General features: G+C 41.9%; 2 protein-coding genes across 3 annotated transcripts; both read right to left on the bottom strand.

Annotated features, from left to right (window-relative positions):
- Position 1: 1 nt before the first annotated feature.
- On the bottom strand, positions 2–8,677 carry fybb (FYN binding protein b). Of its 2 annotated transcripts, XM_029168950.3 has the most exons (19): positions 8,442–8,677; positions 6,134–7,109; positions 4,861–4,972; positions 4,622–4,686; positions 4,370–4,392; positions 4,056–4,108; positions 3,711–3,834; positions 3,300–3,459; positions 2,971–3,091; positions 2,827–2,843; positions 2,660–2,732; positions 2,450–2,521; positions 1,949–1,989; positions 1,691–1,772; positions 1,495–1,594; positions 1,253–1,415; positions 1,093–1,123; positions 981–1,012; positions 2–888 (listed from the first exon to the last, which is right to left on the bottom strand). In XM_029168950.3, exons 1-19 carry the CDS (start codon positions 8,442–8,444, stop codon positions 866–868), a joined length of 2,271 nt encoding a protein of 756 aa, XP_029024783.1. In that variant the 5' UTR covers positions 8,445–8,677; the 3' UTR covers positions 2–865. The 2 variants fall into 2 exon arrangements, with proteins under 2 accessions (XP_029024783.1, XP_029024784.1); XM_029168951.3 differs by lacking the exon at positions 2,450–2,521 and having other exon boundaries at positions 8,442–8,676.
- A 949-nt stretch (positions 8,678–9,626) lies between these two features.
- ccdc80l2 (coiled-coil domain containing 80 like 2) lies at positions 9,627–14,456 on the bottom strand. Its single transcript, XM_029168956.3, has 12 exons — positions 13,908–14,456; positions 13,736–13,824; positions 13,479–13,652; positions 13,239–13,390; positions 12,809–13,096; positions 12,497–12,737; positions 12,199–12,355; positions 11,017–11,153; positions 10,762–10,913; positions 10,556–10,659; positions 10,332–10,412; positions 9,627–10,211 (listed from the first exon to the last, which is right to left on the bottom strand). Exons 1-12 carry the CDS (start codon positions 14,173–14,175, stop codon positions 9,877–9,879), a joined length of 2,178 nt encoding a protein of 725 aa, XP_029024789.1. The 5' UTR covers positions 14,176–14,456; the 3' UTR covers positions 9,627–9,876.
- Positions 14,457–16,110: the final 1,654 nt, after the last annotated feature.

The following is a 16,110-nucleotide window of genomic DNA, read 5'->3' on the forward strand; positions in this document are numbered from 1 at the left end:
CTCGTGTGTGATTTGGTTTTATTTTATTAGGAAATAACTAAACTGACATTGAACATCTCGTTGAAATCCCAAATCGGCAGTTGCTAATGTTGTAGTTGCTTGTGACCTCCAGCAGATGCTGCTGAGTCCACTGTGAACTGTGAATGTCTTCGCTTGGCCTCCACAATTTCCAGGTTTACATAACAGCCACTTAAGATAGTTTCCATTGACTCGTTCAAGCATGGCACAAATAGTATATGTGTAAACATCACTCAAATGTCCGCGAACCACACACTATCGACAGATTCTTGCTTTAACAGTTAATTCTTAAAATGAAACAATCTGTTTTATCTAATTGTACATAAAGTGATAATGTACAGTTCAAAACACTTTGGCACATTAACACCTGTTTCGATGAGGCAGATGAACAGCAGATAATAACAGGACAGAAGGTAATGTTTCTAACTTTTCTTTATCATAAAACTGTTCTTATGTTATTGCAGCACAAACAGACACGTGCTTGTAAATTCAGTGCAGTGGTTTTTAAAAGCAGTGGGAAAATAACAAGGAAACATTAGTATAAAACATGTGAATACTGTTGTTCCAACTAATGTTCTCTGACAAAACCAAGAAGATGCAAGTGAAATAATTACAGTAAATACAGAAGTTTTGTTTTGATGTAGTTTCTTTGTCAAAAAGAAAATATTTGAGGATTAAGTTGTTCAAGTTGTTTTCTCTCTTCAGCAAATACTAATTAATAAAATAATGGAGTGATCAGTTTAGTGACAATTCAGTGTAATTGTCAGGATAACCCAAAGCATGTGTATCCTCAAAAAACAGAATAAATAAGACACAATAAAACAATAACCGCAGAGCAGGATGTTTCTCAATCGTTGTCATAGATGCAGTCTGAAAAAAATGAAAATATTATGTTTTGCTAAAACTCTTATTTTGATGAATTGAAAAACCATAAACCTATATACAGTAATGTATGAACATACCATCTCCAATATCATCATAGATGTCCCCATCACTGTAAGAAAATATGTTATGATCATTATACGTGAATTGTTGTTGCGTTGCACTGAATGTGTACATTTCCATTGTACTTACTCCATAATGTAGCTCCTCAAAACATAACCAACTGAAAAAGAGAGATTTCACAGTTCAGACTTTTATCATGCAGATTCAGAAATCAAACTAACCGGGTTATTATCGTAATTACTGTATTTAATACAAGTATATCTTTATAGTATAAAGAACAAATTCTCACATTTGCCGTCCTCGTTCCGACAGAGCAGTTTGTTATCCATGGCTTTATCAATGACATCAAGCTTTTCCCCTGCTTTGATTGTCAGGTCCTTCCCACTCCACTTTTTAGTAGTAAGTGTTTGGTTGATGGTCACCTGGTACTGCACCTGTATGTCTCCGTCATACTGTAAGAAATACAACATGAAGTTCTTCAATGATCCCGTCAGCATTGAAAGATAAGTAGATTTAATAAAATGAGCAGACTTTGAACTTTTTCCTGAATTCCTTCTCTTCTTTCTCAAACTTTTTCTGCTTCTTTGGATCAATCTCTTCAATTTTGCTTTTGGCTTTTAGTGGTGGAAGACTGGACACAAATAAATGAGGCTTGTATGTTATTTTGGTCAGTTTACATTTAGGACATGAATGCACTCTACAGTAAGACGTTTAAAGCTACACGTACCTGCTGATGGGGGGAGGTGTAGGAAACGTTTGGGAGTCAACATCATCGTATATCTCCTCATCAATTGGAGCGCCTGGTTTATCTGGTGTAATGTGTGGAAAAACACAGTGGGGTGAAACTTTGCTGACTGTGAAGTGACTCACTAATGTCACTACAGGGTACCTCATTAGGGAATGTAAGTCTAATGTGTATCTTTCAAAAGTCAAAACTTTGAGCAGAAGTTGCCTAATACAGTTGTGTAACAGTTGTGTGTGATACCTGTTTTCCCCTCTGCAGAAAACTGGCTGGGTGGAGGCACTCTGGAGCAAAAGAAAGTTATCATCATTTACAGTGTCATCAGTTAATGAAAAGCAGGTTAATGTGCATCCCAGCAGACCAGTTTAAAAATCATATTCATGAATAGTTTAATTAGTACACTTGTTAAAACATGCTTGATGGTGTTAAGCAGACAATATCTTCATTTCCTGATTAGGTCAGTAGTTATACATGCAAGTACAGTATATCAGTTACAGACTGATATAGATTAGTGAAATCATAGCTGCGCCGGATTTATTTACAGAACTGTTAGACATCAGTCCCTGTTCATGCATTAGTCAGTTTACAATTTACAGGCTGAGCTGGAGATGATGATCTGATGCTAATGTGAGGAGACAATCAGCATTAAAATGCAGCTTCGTCTGAGAGGAGCTGTCAGCTTTTCAAAAGATTAGGTATTAGACACTAGATGTGTTATCAGTCTTACTACATAGTGTTTTTTACTCTTTAGAGCTGGTAAGACGTCTGCTCCGGTCAAACATGCGTAGGAAGCTAAGGGGCTTCATAGGAGGAGACCTGGATTCCAGGGGACCAAAAAGCCAACCAGGGATCAAAAGACCTGCATTTATCTCCTAATAATACTAGAAACCTACATTCTGCTCTTACACTTATGCCAAGGCACTCATTATTGTGAACCAGCGTCTTATTGCCCACCTGATGTCCAAGTTTGGATCAACCACATCATCATATATTTCTCCCTCCTCCCCTGGTGGTGGGGGTAGGACAACTAAAGAACAGGCACACGTACAGTACAGGTAATCAGTTTTTCAAATCAGTAATGTATTAAATCAGAGGATATTTTTGTAAGATTATAAGCATACCTCCAGCTTTACCCCCACTGTGGAGAAAGAGGAAGTGGAACAAAATGTGTAAAATCTTATGTAGAGTTTAGTAAAAGCAAGAATATGATATCTTTATACAAATATAATATATAGTTTTCAATTGCATTTTTATGTCCCCAGTACCTGTTATCAGAAACAGTATCGATGTCATCATAGACCTCAGGTTCATCTTCTGGCTGAGTTTGACGATTCTTCTTTAGACTGTTATAGTCAATTTGCACTGAAGTGGTCTTTACATAACCAACTGTATAATCACAAAATGAGATACTCAGTATATTTATTGCTCTTATATATATATATATATATATATATAAGGATGAAGAGTATGGCAGTTGGGCTATAATGAACAACTTTATCTTCTTTTAAATCCAGGTGGGACTAAGGAAATGTTAGTTGACAGAAAATAAACTTAAAGTAAATGTGAGAGATGAGGCGGAAATAGGTGAACATACTGGATCCATCCTGCGATCGTCCCAGCCATTTTCCCTCTGGGTTGCCATGTACCCGGATGATGTCCAGGCAGTCCCCTTGTTTCAAAGCAAGGTCAGTTTTACTGCCTTTGCAGTCCACACCGGCCTTTCCCTGATGGACAACCTCCAAGGGGCCGACCAACTAACACGCACGCACAAAAATAATCAATTTATTTCTGACATGGGTTTTTTAGGTGTGCACGACATCAAAGCAGGAATTAATAATTACTTATTTTTAATTTATTTAAAAGCAGTAGTCAATAAATATATTACTGTGGCCTGAGCCAAGCCAAACTCAAAAAGCTCTCCAGGTTCAAAGCAATCATGGATGGGAATGAAGCAATGAGCAAGTTAAGCCCAAACGTTGAACTCTAGTAATTCTGTCCCACTCACCTTGAATTTCTTCCTGGCATCTTGTTCCTTTTTGTCACGCTCCCTTTGTTCCTTCTTCTCAGCTTCCAGTCGCTTCTTCTCCTCTTTCTCCTGATTCTTCTTCTCTTGCTTTTCAACCACTTCCCTTTGAGAGTGAAAATGAGAGTGTGTACAAGACAGTAACGTGCCATTTGTAAGAGTTTTTTTTAAATCATTATTAGAAGTGGGCAAATTTAGACACAGCTGTACTGGAACCAAAACTAATATCGGTGTCAGATTTTGTGTGAGTGGAAGTTTTTGTCCCAAAAGGTCAAAATAGAGATGGCAAAGTCATTGTGAGGGATCAACATTTAATTATTCTCTCACCATCTTTCATCAAGATCTTCGTACATCTCACCATCATCATCATCAACCTCCTCCTAGGCATAAACAACAAGAATAAAATCATTTTAAGTACAAATTCTATCCCCAACATTTGTGTGACTGTGTACTGCTTCGTGTTCATCCTAACCGACTAACGTATTTAATTAAATGACTATGTTGCTGCTGTGGCAGTGTCCATATTCCACCTAGATTATTAGTCACCTGTTTTACAAGCACACACATTAGCCGAGAATGTACGTCTCTGCATCTGCATGTGCAAATCATTATGTAAATGAAAGTCATTCCATGTGACTCACCTTTGCCCTCAGGCCTGGGCGACCTGCAAGAAAGACCCACAATTAAAAAAAGTTTGGTGTTACACTAAGTGACAAACAGCCACAAAGCAGCTCCACAAAAAGAAGGGCAAAGGCCGAGAGCACTGAAACAGACTACACACTGATGTTTGTCACCATAACCATGTGTTTGATCAGTCCTCTGACTTCCTGTAATGCTAAAAATATAAACTCTGTGCAACAGTATTTTATATCAAACATTGGTTGTCACTGAACCTGGTGGTGGAGGTGGAGGACAGTCAGGGTTGACTCCATCAACATCGTCATAGATGTCCTGGGTTCTACAAAACACAGTCACAGTTTACCTGGAGTTAGCTGGATTAGAGTTGTCAGGAACAATATTCATCAAGTGTGTGTGTGTGTGTGTGTGTGTGTGTGTGTGTGTGTGTGTGTGTGTGTGTGTGTGTGTGTGTGTGTGTGTGTGTGTGAAGTGTGTGAAAGGATGTGCAGCTTACATGAGGTTAGGGTGACCTGGGGGCAGGCTGGGGTTTTGAGCAGAGCTCACATGGTTACTGGGGTGAAAGGCTGGAGGAGTTGGGGGGGTGGGTTTCTTAAGGGCACCAGGACCTACAGGAAATACACACAATACAATATTACATTTTGTGTTCCTGCCAGTGACCTTTAATCCACCACCAGCAGGCAGCTTTTATTTTAGTCTTCCATGGATTTACTTGTACTGTTGCTTTAATGAAATCGCCTAAAAGTCATGATTTAACTCTGACTGGAAATAGATTGTCTAAAAACAGAGCCTTTCACTTGAAACTGTCTCTGTTTTCTGGAACTTACCTCCTCATGTGGTGTCACAAACTTAGCAGAGGCGAGAGCAGCGGGGGGAGGGGAAAGGAGGAACTGGATGGGGAACTTGACCAGAGGAGATAGAGGAACCTGTTGTGTGTCTGATGTCTAGCCACTTCCCTGCAACTTTAACTGAGCTCTTAGAGAAATGTGGAAATTAAATAAAATAGCTGCTGTACAAACAGAGGACACTTGCTTTGCTGCAAGACTGCACATTTCAGTGAAGCCACAGTAACTTGTGAAGCTGAGGTCACCATTCACACGCCTGTCTTTGCAGGCTGGCTAGTGACAGAGAGGAAATGCACTTGAAATGGAAGTAAAAAGAAGGAAGGCTTTTTTCCCTTTCAGTCATGAGAACTGCGAAAACTTTAGTGGCCTGCATCACTTAACCAGCTCAGCAGCAGGACCTGGCTGAGCTCAGAAAGTGGGTTGATTTTTATCTACTGTTGTGACTTGTTTATTTAAACGGAAATGTCCTGGCAGCTCTTGATATGCACTGTTTGCTGTTCACGTATTTATCAGAGGACGGGGTGCAAAGGCTCTGTCCGATATGTTGTAATTCAGGTGTGAAGTAATTAGTCATGGTTTGTTAAGTCCACTCAGATGTTTTAACACGGAAGCTCACAATGCGATATTGAATTAAGGAAGTTGGCACGTATCATTAACACCAAGTGTCACATCCTGTTGAAGAATAAGTAGGACCTTTCTGACAAATGTGTTTTAGTAGGGACTGAAGATCTGAGACACCATGTAGCTCTATGGGGGTCTCATTCTAATATTACATAATCATCGTAATACTGTCATTGATCTTTGTAAAACTGTTATTGATGACTTGTACAGTATTTATTTAGTACAAGGACTTTGTACCTTCTCTTCTATTATTGATTTTATCATTAAAAAAAACATCTGTTAATCCAAGTCCAACCAACTCACCGTCATCGGAGGGCTCGGGTCGTCTTTTAAAGTTCTCAAGGTCGACTTTGGGGGGTCGGTTAGGTTTGGCAGGAGCAGCTCCCAAAGCCAAACTGTTGGGCAGGGGGTTACGCTTCGGCCCTGCAGGGGTATTGTCACTAGCATTGCTGTCCTGAAGGTTGGTCTTCGGCGGCCTCTTCACACTGGGTTTTTTGTGCGCTGGAGGTTTAGGAGGAGGGGTGGCGCTGTTTGCAGCCAGGAACGGTTTGCTAGCGCCACCGCTCTCTGGTTGCCCATTCTTGTCCTCCTTGTTGAAAAGGTTCTGAGCCGTCCGAAAGTTGGACACAGGCTTGGGAGTGGCGTTTGCCACAGCTGAAGGCTTCGCAGCGTCTGCGTTAGCTCCCGCCTGTTCCTCGTTTTGCTGCCATAGTTTCAGAACACTGCTGGGCTTCTGTAAAGGAGGCATTTTGGAGGGCGTGGGGGTCGTAGCCGACGCCACACCTCCGCCACCGTCTTCCTTTATCCAGCTGGGTTTGGAAGATGTAGCTGGCGGTGGTTTAGGAAAGGCGGGTTTAGGATCAGATAAACTGTTAATGAGAGGAGGCTTGTTGAGAGGAGACTTCTGCACAGGGCCTTTATTTTCAAATGCCTGTGACAGAGGCAGCTTCGAGGCAATCTGTTTATTGGCACCAAAAGGTTTGCTGCTGGCGTTGGTGTCATCCTGGTTGTTAGCAAACCTGTTAGCCAGGGCTTTGGTTTTGTTGGGCTCGTGTGCCTCCGCTGCTTCCTTCTTCACAAAAGGTGGTTTAGGAGCAACGTGTGTCGCAGTTTCCGAGTGGCTCTCTAGAACGTGCTTCTTTGGGTGGCCGGTGGGGCCGGAGAACGTGGGGTGCACGGGCTGCTTGGTTCGCCCAGTGGGTGTGGACGAGGTCTCATCAACGCTCGACCCACTCGCTTGGAAGCGAGCCATGATGGCCTTTACATCAGCCTTGTTGTCCTTCAATGAATCAGAGAGAACGGGGAGTTAGAGATCACAGTATAGGACATCGCACAATAGATACTGAATCAAGTTTAAATAAATGGCAAATGGCTTGCACTTGTATAGAGCTTTGCTAACTTAATGGTGCTTAAAGTGCTTTGACGCTGCATATCGTTCACACATTCACACACCAGAGGCAGAGCCGCTATGCAGCTTAAGCTGACACACTGAGCAACAGGTTTAATGTCCTGCAGATCTAAGACCTACGGTACCTGCTCTATCTCACCCCAAAAGTGATACAACAGAAACAGAAGCTACTGGACGAAGCAAATGGAAAGCTGGAAATGGGACATTTCTCATATGCATGCCATAGGTTGATTGTAATTGAAAGTTGCCCCACAATAAGCTTCATGCCTGCAGCTGTTTCACTCAGCCACTCCTATTTTAATGAGACTGGTTTCCCTGGAGTCAGAGACCATACCAGGAAATAGAGATAAGGGCACAGCTAAATGAGACATTCAGCTACAGTGACCATCAGATCTAGTGTAACGGTAAACACAGTAACAGCTACGCGTACTGTACTAAACTAAAAACAGTGTCACCCAAACTGGATCATGCAAATGCCAGTGGAAGAAACTAGTATGTTTAGGGAGTGAGTGTGCGCCAATAGCTTACATAGTTAAATATATTATATAACCCAGAATATGAAGTGGAGGAAGTATTAGTATTTATTGCTTGAGTTTGAATCCACTGTATGTTTTCTTTTAAGGATTATTGTATTTATAAAAGGTCGTTTATTTGTTGTTCAAAAAATTTCAGGTAAAATACAAAAGAGGTAGAAGTAGACTTAAAAGTAGATAAAAGTAGACTTTTATTAATGTTAAACCCACTGTAAATGGATGTACAAGCAGGTAAATAGGAAGAGGGGAAAGTTCCCTTTTGAAATGCTTCTCTTTTTTTATTCCAAAAATGACCCAACATGTTCCATACCAGACAGTTGCAACTACCATTTCTCTAAATACGTGGCCAGTTGCAATTCTGTACTCCCTGCAAATGATGTAAAACCCTGGCAACACGTTTCATGTTAAGACAAGACGATTTGGCTGCTGGACGGTGAGCTGTTCAGCTAAAGTTGTCATTCTGTTGGTGCATATGTAAATATAAACAGAGATAAATGATGGGAAAGAAAGTTTATTTGCTCTATTTACTGAAGGTAATGCATAGTAGTAAAACCCACAAGTATAAAAGTGTCAGGTTCTATCACTGCATCTTATCAAAGCACCAAAGATTAATAACAGTGTATTATTTAACAGCTTTAACCAGCCTTTGTTACCAGTTGGGTGTACTCACCATGTTACGGACTTCAGCCCCAGAGGACCCTGCTATGTCCAAACGCCTGGAGGACCAGTGGGGACGAGCGTTTGCTCAGGGTTTCAGTGAGAGTTTCTATTGCAGCCAAAGAGACGACGCAGAGAGAAAGTTGGTCAGAAGCGACGAGAGTGTGAGTCTGCGTGTGCGTGTGGGTGGATACTCCCGTTCCGTCAGTGACATATGCATTTGTCTACAACTGACTACTTCCTCCCCCGGTAGTATGTGTTCTGTGTGAGCCTCTTGGCCTCTGTTATCTCTGTGTTTGGATCTGTGAATTTGCCTATCCCTGGCACATTCCCTCCCTGTTCCTCTGTGCTCAACAATTCATGTTCGCTCACTGAGTGGAAGGTGGACTGAGGGAGACTGAGAGCGGTCCCTTAGCAACTGAATTAAACATATTAAATGTGATCTGACAAAGCTAAACCTGCAGCCACTGATGAGCACTAAATGTTAATATACTGTATGTGAGCTCTAAATATAACATGTCAGCTGTGTTATGGTAACCAGTGATCCAGCTCATACACTGCACACTGTATTTAGCTGTTCTATGTGGTTATAGGTCTCTAGGTAGGACTCCAATCGATAGCCACACCACACATACAGTACAGTAGCGAGCTCATCTACAGCATTGTGACCATCCAAGCTATGTTTGAGTCCTGTATCTGCTCTGCGCTGAGTTTAAGATACTGATTGTGCTAACAATCACCACAAAACCACATTGACACCAGACTCATTTGATCTCATCTTGTAGGAGAGCTGCCATCAGATGTTGTGGGGTGTAAACAGAGCGGAGTAGTCCCCCCTAGTGGACGACACGGGCTTTCTAACTTTACATTCAGAATTAGTACTGAATGTAATGCTGTAATAAGAATGATGTAATAAAGCAAAGCAATTATGTAAGTAATATTCAAGTACAATTGTAGGTCGGTACAGAATGAGCCATCCAGAATTGGATGAGCCAACTCACACAGCTGTTGATCAGCAGGGACACCGGCCCTGGAGCAGTTTGACGCCCCTGCTGTGCAGCCACAGTGGAACTGACTTATAGTGAAACCGCTTAGTGATTTGGGACCTGTCATTTATGCACATTGGGCAAAACATTAGAAACACCACTTATTATAATGGCTCCACAGATGATGACTTTAATAAGAAAAACAGCAGAGTAGAGTAGAATGTTATGGCAGTTGAAGCAAAATATGAAATTCAAATTCAACTGTAATATAATTATTCCGTTATATTCAGCTTCACTTCTCAGACTAGCAGGAATCTAACATGTTATGTATCATTAGCTACATGTGATGAGTCCTAAAGGTTTGCTGATAGTAAAATCCATGTGTTCACACACATCCTGTGATGTATCAGGTTTGTTGGTAGCGTGTGTTTATTCCCTCCTTTTCCTCCTGCTCCTTCATCATCACTCCTCTGACCGGTGGTACATGTCCTCTGCTGTGTCTTCTCCATAGCCGCCATACTGTCCCGCCTCGCTGCCGCCCCCTCTTCTTCCCTCGTCTTCGGGGCAGTGAATCCCCAGTCTCTTCTGCAGCTTCTCCTCCTGGATGCGAAGCTCCATGGAGTCTACCAGGTCATAGATGTTATCCAGGGACCACGTGGGTGATGGGAACCACGTCTTGACTTCACCATCCTTCCCCACGATCAGCATGTTGAAGTAGTCCTTGCTGATCTTCAGCTCCTCTCTCATGTTATTGACCATGTCATGAGACAACGGCTCGACCTCGCTCTGACTGTGTCCTGGAAGATATAATTAATAGTAAATATAGAAAGGCGGCATATTGTTACTGTTTTACATGAATATATACACTGACCAATAGGTTTTAGTTCCCTCTGACCGAGCTGCATCACATGACTCACCATTGAGGGGAAATAGCTCCACGGTTCCTGTTGCTTTTGCTCCTGTTCCGGTCAGCTTGAACAGGGCAAAGTGGCGAATGCCTGAGAACATATCATCAAACAAGCAATTTAGCAGCACCTGATTCTGTGATGTATTTGTGTGGTTTTACACCTTTCCAAAAAACATCAGGACAGGCCGTGTCTGACAAGTTGAGCAGATGTGTGTGCTGTGTTGCGGTACTGACCCAGCTGACACTCCTGTCCACTTAGAGCCGACAGTTGCTGCTGGAAAGAGTAGTCGTCCTCAGCCGGAGCAGAGATGAGCAGCAGTCTCCTCTTAGACAGGAATCTAAAAGTCCAGGCAGGGGCGACCCCATTAAACTGTGGTTCGATTAGCATTCTGAAGGGTCCAGCGCTACTTGACTGTGTGGTTTCAGTGCTTTTACCCCACCTGAGTAGTGAGTTCTCAGCTCCAGGCTGCTGGTTGTCTTTGAAGCAGACCGGAGGCTTCTTCCTCTCTCTTTCTATTTCTGAGCGCCTCGAAGGAAAGTTGTCAATGTACTCGAGCAGAGCAGGATTCGATGGCGGAGCCTCAAAGACTCGCTAGGGGGAAAATAAAAGCTGGCTAAACAGCAAAAGTGGAAAGCAGCACACATGCATGTCAAAGCCAAGTACAGGAGAAGAGGCTCAGGAGACGCTTCGTTACACTTGGTTTGAGGTCGTAGTCCGTGACTGTCATGGAGAAGAGGTCGGAGGACGACAAGCCGAGCTCTGCTCTCAGCAGCGAGATCAGGTCTGGATGTAAGACGTGCTCGGGTGCCTCAGTGCGCGGAGGCTCTGACTCTGTAACACACATTCACATACTGTAGAATTACATGTGTACACATAGATGTGCAGCAGAGGGGGAAGACATGTAAAACATCTGCATCTATATGGACGTTTGTCAGACTCAAAATCCAATTTGCAATACATTTGTCAATTGACAATTTAATATGCAGTATGGTGGTTCAATTTGAAAATGCATTTTGCATTTGTCAATTCAATATTAAAAGTGACATTTCAATACCCAGTTTCATCAATTAAAAGTTTAAATAAAAGCTTAATCAATTGCATTTCATATTGTCATGTTTTTTTGTGGTCTTTATTCAAATGGCAATGCATTTTGCAAGTGACAACTCAATGTGCTCTTGGTCATTTGGAAAATGCATTTCACAGATGGAAATACAATATGCATTTCGAAAATGTCATTTGAATAAAGACTACAAAAAACCATGACAATACGAAATGCAATGGATTATGTTTTTATTTAAACTTTTAATTAATGAAACTAGGTATGGAATTGTCATTTTTTATATTGAATTTCCAAATGCAAAATTCATTTTCAGGACTGTTGCATTCAGCGGCACAGGTGTCATATACTGCATGTTCCGTTGAGCTGTTGATAAAGTTGGCGGTTAGAGTTAAAAACTAACTTGTTGAATGAAGGAGAATCACACTAAATATTTGCCTACCGCATGCCGCTGGAGTGAGAAAATGGTAGCGTTACTTCCTGGTGGCCCTCACCAACACACAACTGGCTGTTTACTGAGGGTTCCCGGAGGGCATTGCCCTCATGAAGCATTTGGTTCAGACATTTACAGTGAAGGAAAAGGCTTAGATGCCATGGACCACAGCTGAAGCATGTGACGGGTTTACAGTTAGTGAATTTTCATATGATATTGTTATTATTTATGGATGCAACATCAGTTGGCCCAGAAGTCTTAAAAAGTATTTTAAGATTAAATAATCAAAACTAGAAACAACACCCAAAAATCCCTTTTATCACAGCTCCAGAACATCACTGTCAAACACACACACACACACACACACACCTATGAATGCTTCCTACCCAGCTGATGGTGATGCACAGTGAGCGTGGCATCACTGCCTTCGCCCACAATAGTCGCCGCAGTGATCTTCCGGACAGCGAGGTCACAGTGATGCTTCTCTTCCTCCTCTTTCTGCTGGATGTACAGTGTTGCGTCTTTGCTTGGCGCTGAGATCAGCTAAACCCAGGACAGTGCACATGCAGCATAATTACACACTCTGGGTGGAAGAAAGGTGTCATGAATCTAAACCTATGGTTTGCAGGCAACGTGGGTTCCAGAGTTCACCATGTTTTGGAGTAAAGCTGGACTAAACCTCACCATCAACCTTCGTGTCCCTTTAAAACTGCCCAGAAACTCCTTCACGGCCGCCATGTCTTTCTCGCTGGCCTCCTTGTTGGACTTCTTCCCTCGGCCTTTTCCTTTCTTCCCTTTCTTCCCTTTGCCTTTTTTCTTGGAGCTTGGGGTTTGCTGGGAATCTGCCTTCAGACTCTGCTCTTTTTTAGCATTGCCGCCTCTCCCTTCGTGTGTTTTCTTTGCGTCCTGCGCAGTGGACTCAGGCCTGTAACATGACACACAAATGACTTTGATGACAGTCATCCAGCAGCTTTAGCAGAAGATCAAAGTCAGCACCTGTCTGTCTTCACTTCCGTCACTGGAGGACTGTGGATCTTCTCTTTGTGCTGTGCTGTAGAGCCCTGTTCCCTCGTGGACTCCACAGCTGGCACCTTCCGGATCACAAACCTCGACCGTCCACTCAGTATATCCTGGATCTTGGTCTTCAGGACGTCCTTTTTGTTCAGTGCCGCTTTTCTGTGTAATGTTTCCACAGATGTGACATTTCCCTGTCTTTGAGAGCTCAGCACCATCTTCTTCTTTATCTTTTTCTTCTTCACAATCCTTTTTTTAGTGACTTTGCATCTGAATTCAAGAATAACAAATATCAATTGCATTGAAGGATTTTTAAGACCAACCTCTAAACAGATATATCAACTAAAGCTGAATTTCTAAACACACAAGCAACAAAATAATTAAAATTTCTTTTATTTAGGCAAAATGAAACCTCAAGTTGGATCCTTTTCTGGTCACCTTCTCCAGCTTCCTCATCGGTAACTGATCTATGAGCTCAAAAATTGCCTCGATTTGAACCGGATATGGGAAGCGCTCACTGACCCGAAGGTTTTTCTTCAGAACCAGCATAGTAAATCCTTGGTTCTGAAATGATTAGTGTTAAAAGAAAAATCCCAACTAAATAAAGTGAAACAATGAACTGTGCCGTATCTGCTTTGTCCAGTATCTGTACCTGACTGGTGAGCTCCAGGTAGTGCAGCAGTTTGGTGACTGTGTCTGGGTCCAGGTTCTCCACTGTTGCATCTCCCTGAAAAGTTGTTTTCTGAATCCGACCTTCCATCATGGCGTTCTGGATGATGGTGATGATGAAGGTGTCTCGTTCTGCCAGACGACAGTTCAGAGCTCTCTGAAAGTCAGAAAGAGACAAAACCTATTAGATGCACAATTCAGGTTCATTAATGTTTTTTTATGCTACTGAGACAAAATGACCTGTTCCATTTCTTCCAGCTGTTTCTCCATCATAAGAAGGTAATGGTCATTGTGTGATGGGGCTGTTATCACCCATAGCCGCTTTTTGCCTGTAAGGAAACATGCTTTGTGACTTTGCACGTGTACAGACAACTACAGTAAATACATGGAATCACAGCTGAGATCCGCTTGCCTGCAAAATCAGCCAAGAAATCCAGCTCTGGAGCCAAACTTGATGATGACGACTCCCTAAGTCCTCTGTTGTCTCCGTGCTCTCTGTCTTCATCCAAACCCAGTCCCTGCTCCATTCCCGGAGGCAGGTCTGAATAGTCTCCCCAGTCCTTCACATTAGGGTCCAACTCGTCCTTGAGCCTACTCGTACTGACGCCTGCCCAGGCAGCACTTCCACAGAGGCTCCACAGAGCAGCGACCAACAAGCGTGCGGCACAGGAATCAAACATCCTTACACACAAACGTGACACAAATGCTGCCTGGGGAATATTGCATTTGTGTAGTGCTGTTTAAGACGGAGCAGTCACATGCAAGTGAACCGTCTTTGAGAACTGAGTCATAACAAGCTCATAACGAGGCTTCCTGTGAAACGTCCGTGGTTTAAATCAGAAATGAAAGTCTTTTAAAAAACAGGTCCACAAACATTAGAATCGCTCTTCAGTGAAAAGGGACGGCAGGGACTGCAGTGATGTTAACCCCTCAGACTGGTGAAGACCGACTGGGGAGATTTTCAGATGTTTTCTGTCTGCACAGAGTCATAGTCCTGGTTCACATTATACCCCAGGCTGCTTAACGGGAACCTTCTGGAATTTTCTGACTTCAAAGCCTCTTCTTTCCCAAAATGTTCCCCCAAATACTATATACACCATGTGTGTGTGTGGTACATAAGGGGAAACGTGTTGGGAAAGAAAAAGGTTGAAATGATGGCAGCTGATCTGAGTTTTACAAAATAAATATAGAAAGAATGAAGGAAAAATGCAGAAGTGAAGAAGAACAGCCATCTGGTGAGCAGAGGTTAATGATGGGGACCACAGTGACCATAAATAAACCAGACAGACTAGCTGTAAAAAAAATTCACACTGGTTGCAAAGTTGCAAATTTGCAGAGGGAATTTAGGCTGAGCAAGAACCATAAAGGCCCATAACTGCTGGGAACAAGCTTCTCGTGACCCTGGTTAAATTGAACCCGGTGAAGGATTGGGAGGAATAGTTGCAAATTTTCAAATCATGCTTTCTTCATAACCTTATGTTACATAACATGTGGAAATCAAAACCATTCAGGATTGTGATTTAATTGTAATTCTATTGTTTCTTTTCATTGGATGTGAAGCCAACGTCAGGCCCCATGAAGCCGTCCTGGTTGTTCTTTGATGTACAAAAGATCCTTGTGTTTTTAAAACTATACTATATTTTTATTATAAGACTAAAACTTCTTACAGCTTTTTTTGGTGGTGCCTTCAGCTGTTGCCAGTTAAGCTGCTATTTTGGGAATCATCAGGTGCTATTGTTTTTGATTTTTGAGTGCATCCACTTTTTTCTAAAAAGGTTCAAGGGAAGAAGCAGATGGCAGATTTAGAAAACCGCTTTCGAACTGAACTGGATTTTCCAGGGGCAACTTGCAACTGATTTTAGACTGGTGTTGGTTAAATGTTACAATTTCAGAGCAAGGGATTAATAAGAGAATAGAAGAAAACAGTGCCAGCAACACCCATGAAACAAACCTGTCTTTGGAGCGAAACGATGAAATGAGAAGCAGGTGTAGCAAGAAACTTTCTCTGCTCTGAAGCCGTAAATAGAAACAGATGATTCCAGCGTGAGGCATTCAGTGCATACTCTGCAGTTTGTGAGTGGACATGCTGGTGCATAGTAATCATTTGATTATACTGAAAATAACATAAACAGACAAGGAAGTTAAAGTTTGTGAATGTTAACACAGATTGTGTCATGGTTTATTGTTTGTACATTACTTCATGATTTACACTTACACAGAAGAAGCAAGAACACAGAGACTCTTACCTAAACTTCCAAAAAGTTCAATAAATAATAAGAACAACATTTAAATAAATAAACTTATAAAATATGAAAATAACAATTATCCCTTAGTAAAAATCTATTTATTACAGTAAAACTGTTACTCCTCATGTATAAAACCTACTTTTAAACTTATATTTCCATGCCCACTTAACTTTATTTAAACCCTTAATAACAATGTTTTCTTTTAAGATTTTGCAAAAACCTTTGGATTGTATTTGCAAATCTTAAAATCCGCTCCTACAGAGCAGTGAATGAGACAGTGGTACAAGGGCACCGCTCAGTGGACAAATGCATAGCAGCCACTTTAGCGTGGTTCACTTTTGAGATTCTGTTTCTCATAATTCAACATGT

The sequence above is a fragment of the Betta splendens genome, chromosome 12 (genome assembly GCF_900634795.4).
Source record: "Betta splendens chromosome 12, fBetSpl5.4, whole genome shotgun sequence".
NCBI classification, from domain to species: Eukaryota; Metazoa; Chordata; class Actinopteri; order Anabantiformes; family Osphronemidae; genus Betta; species Betta splendens.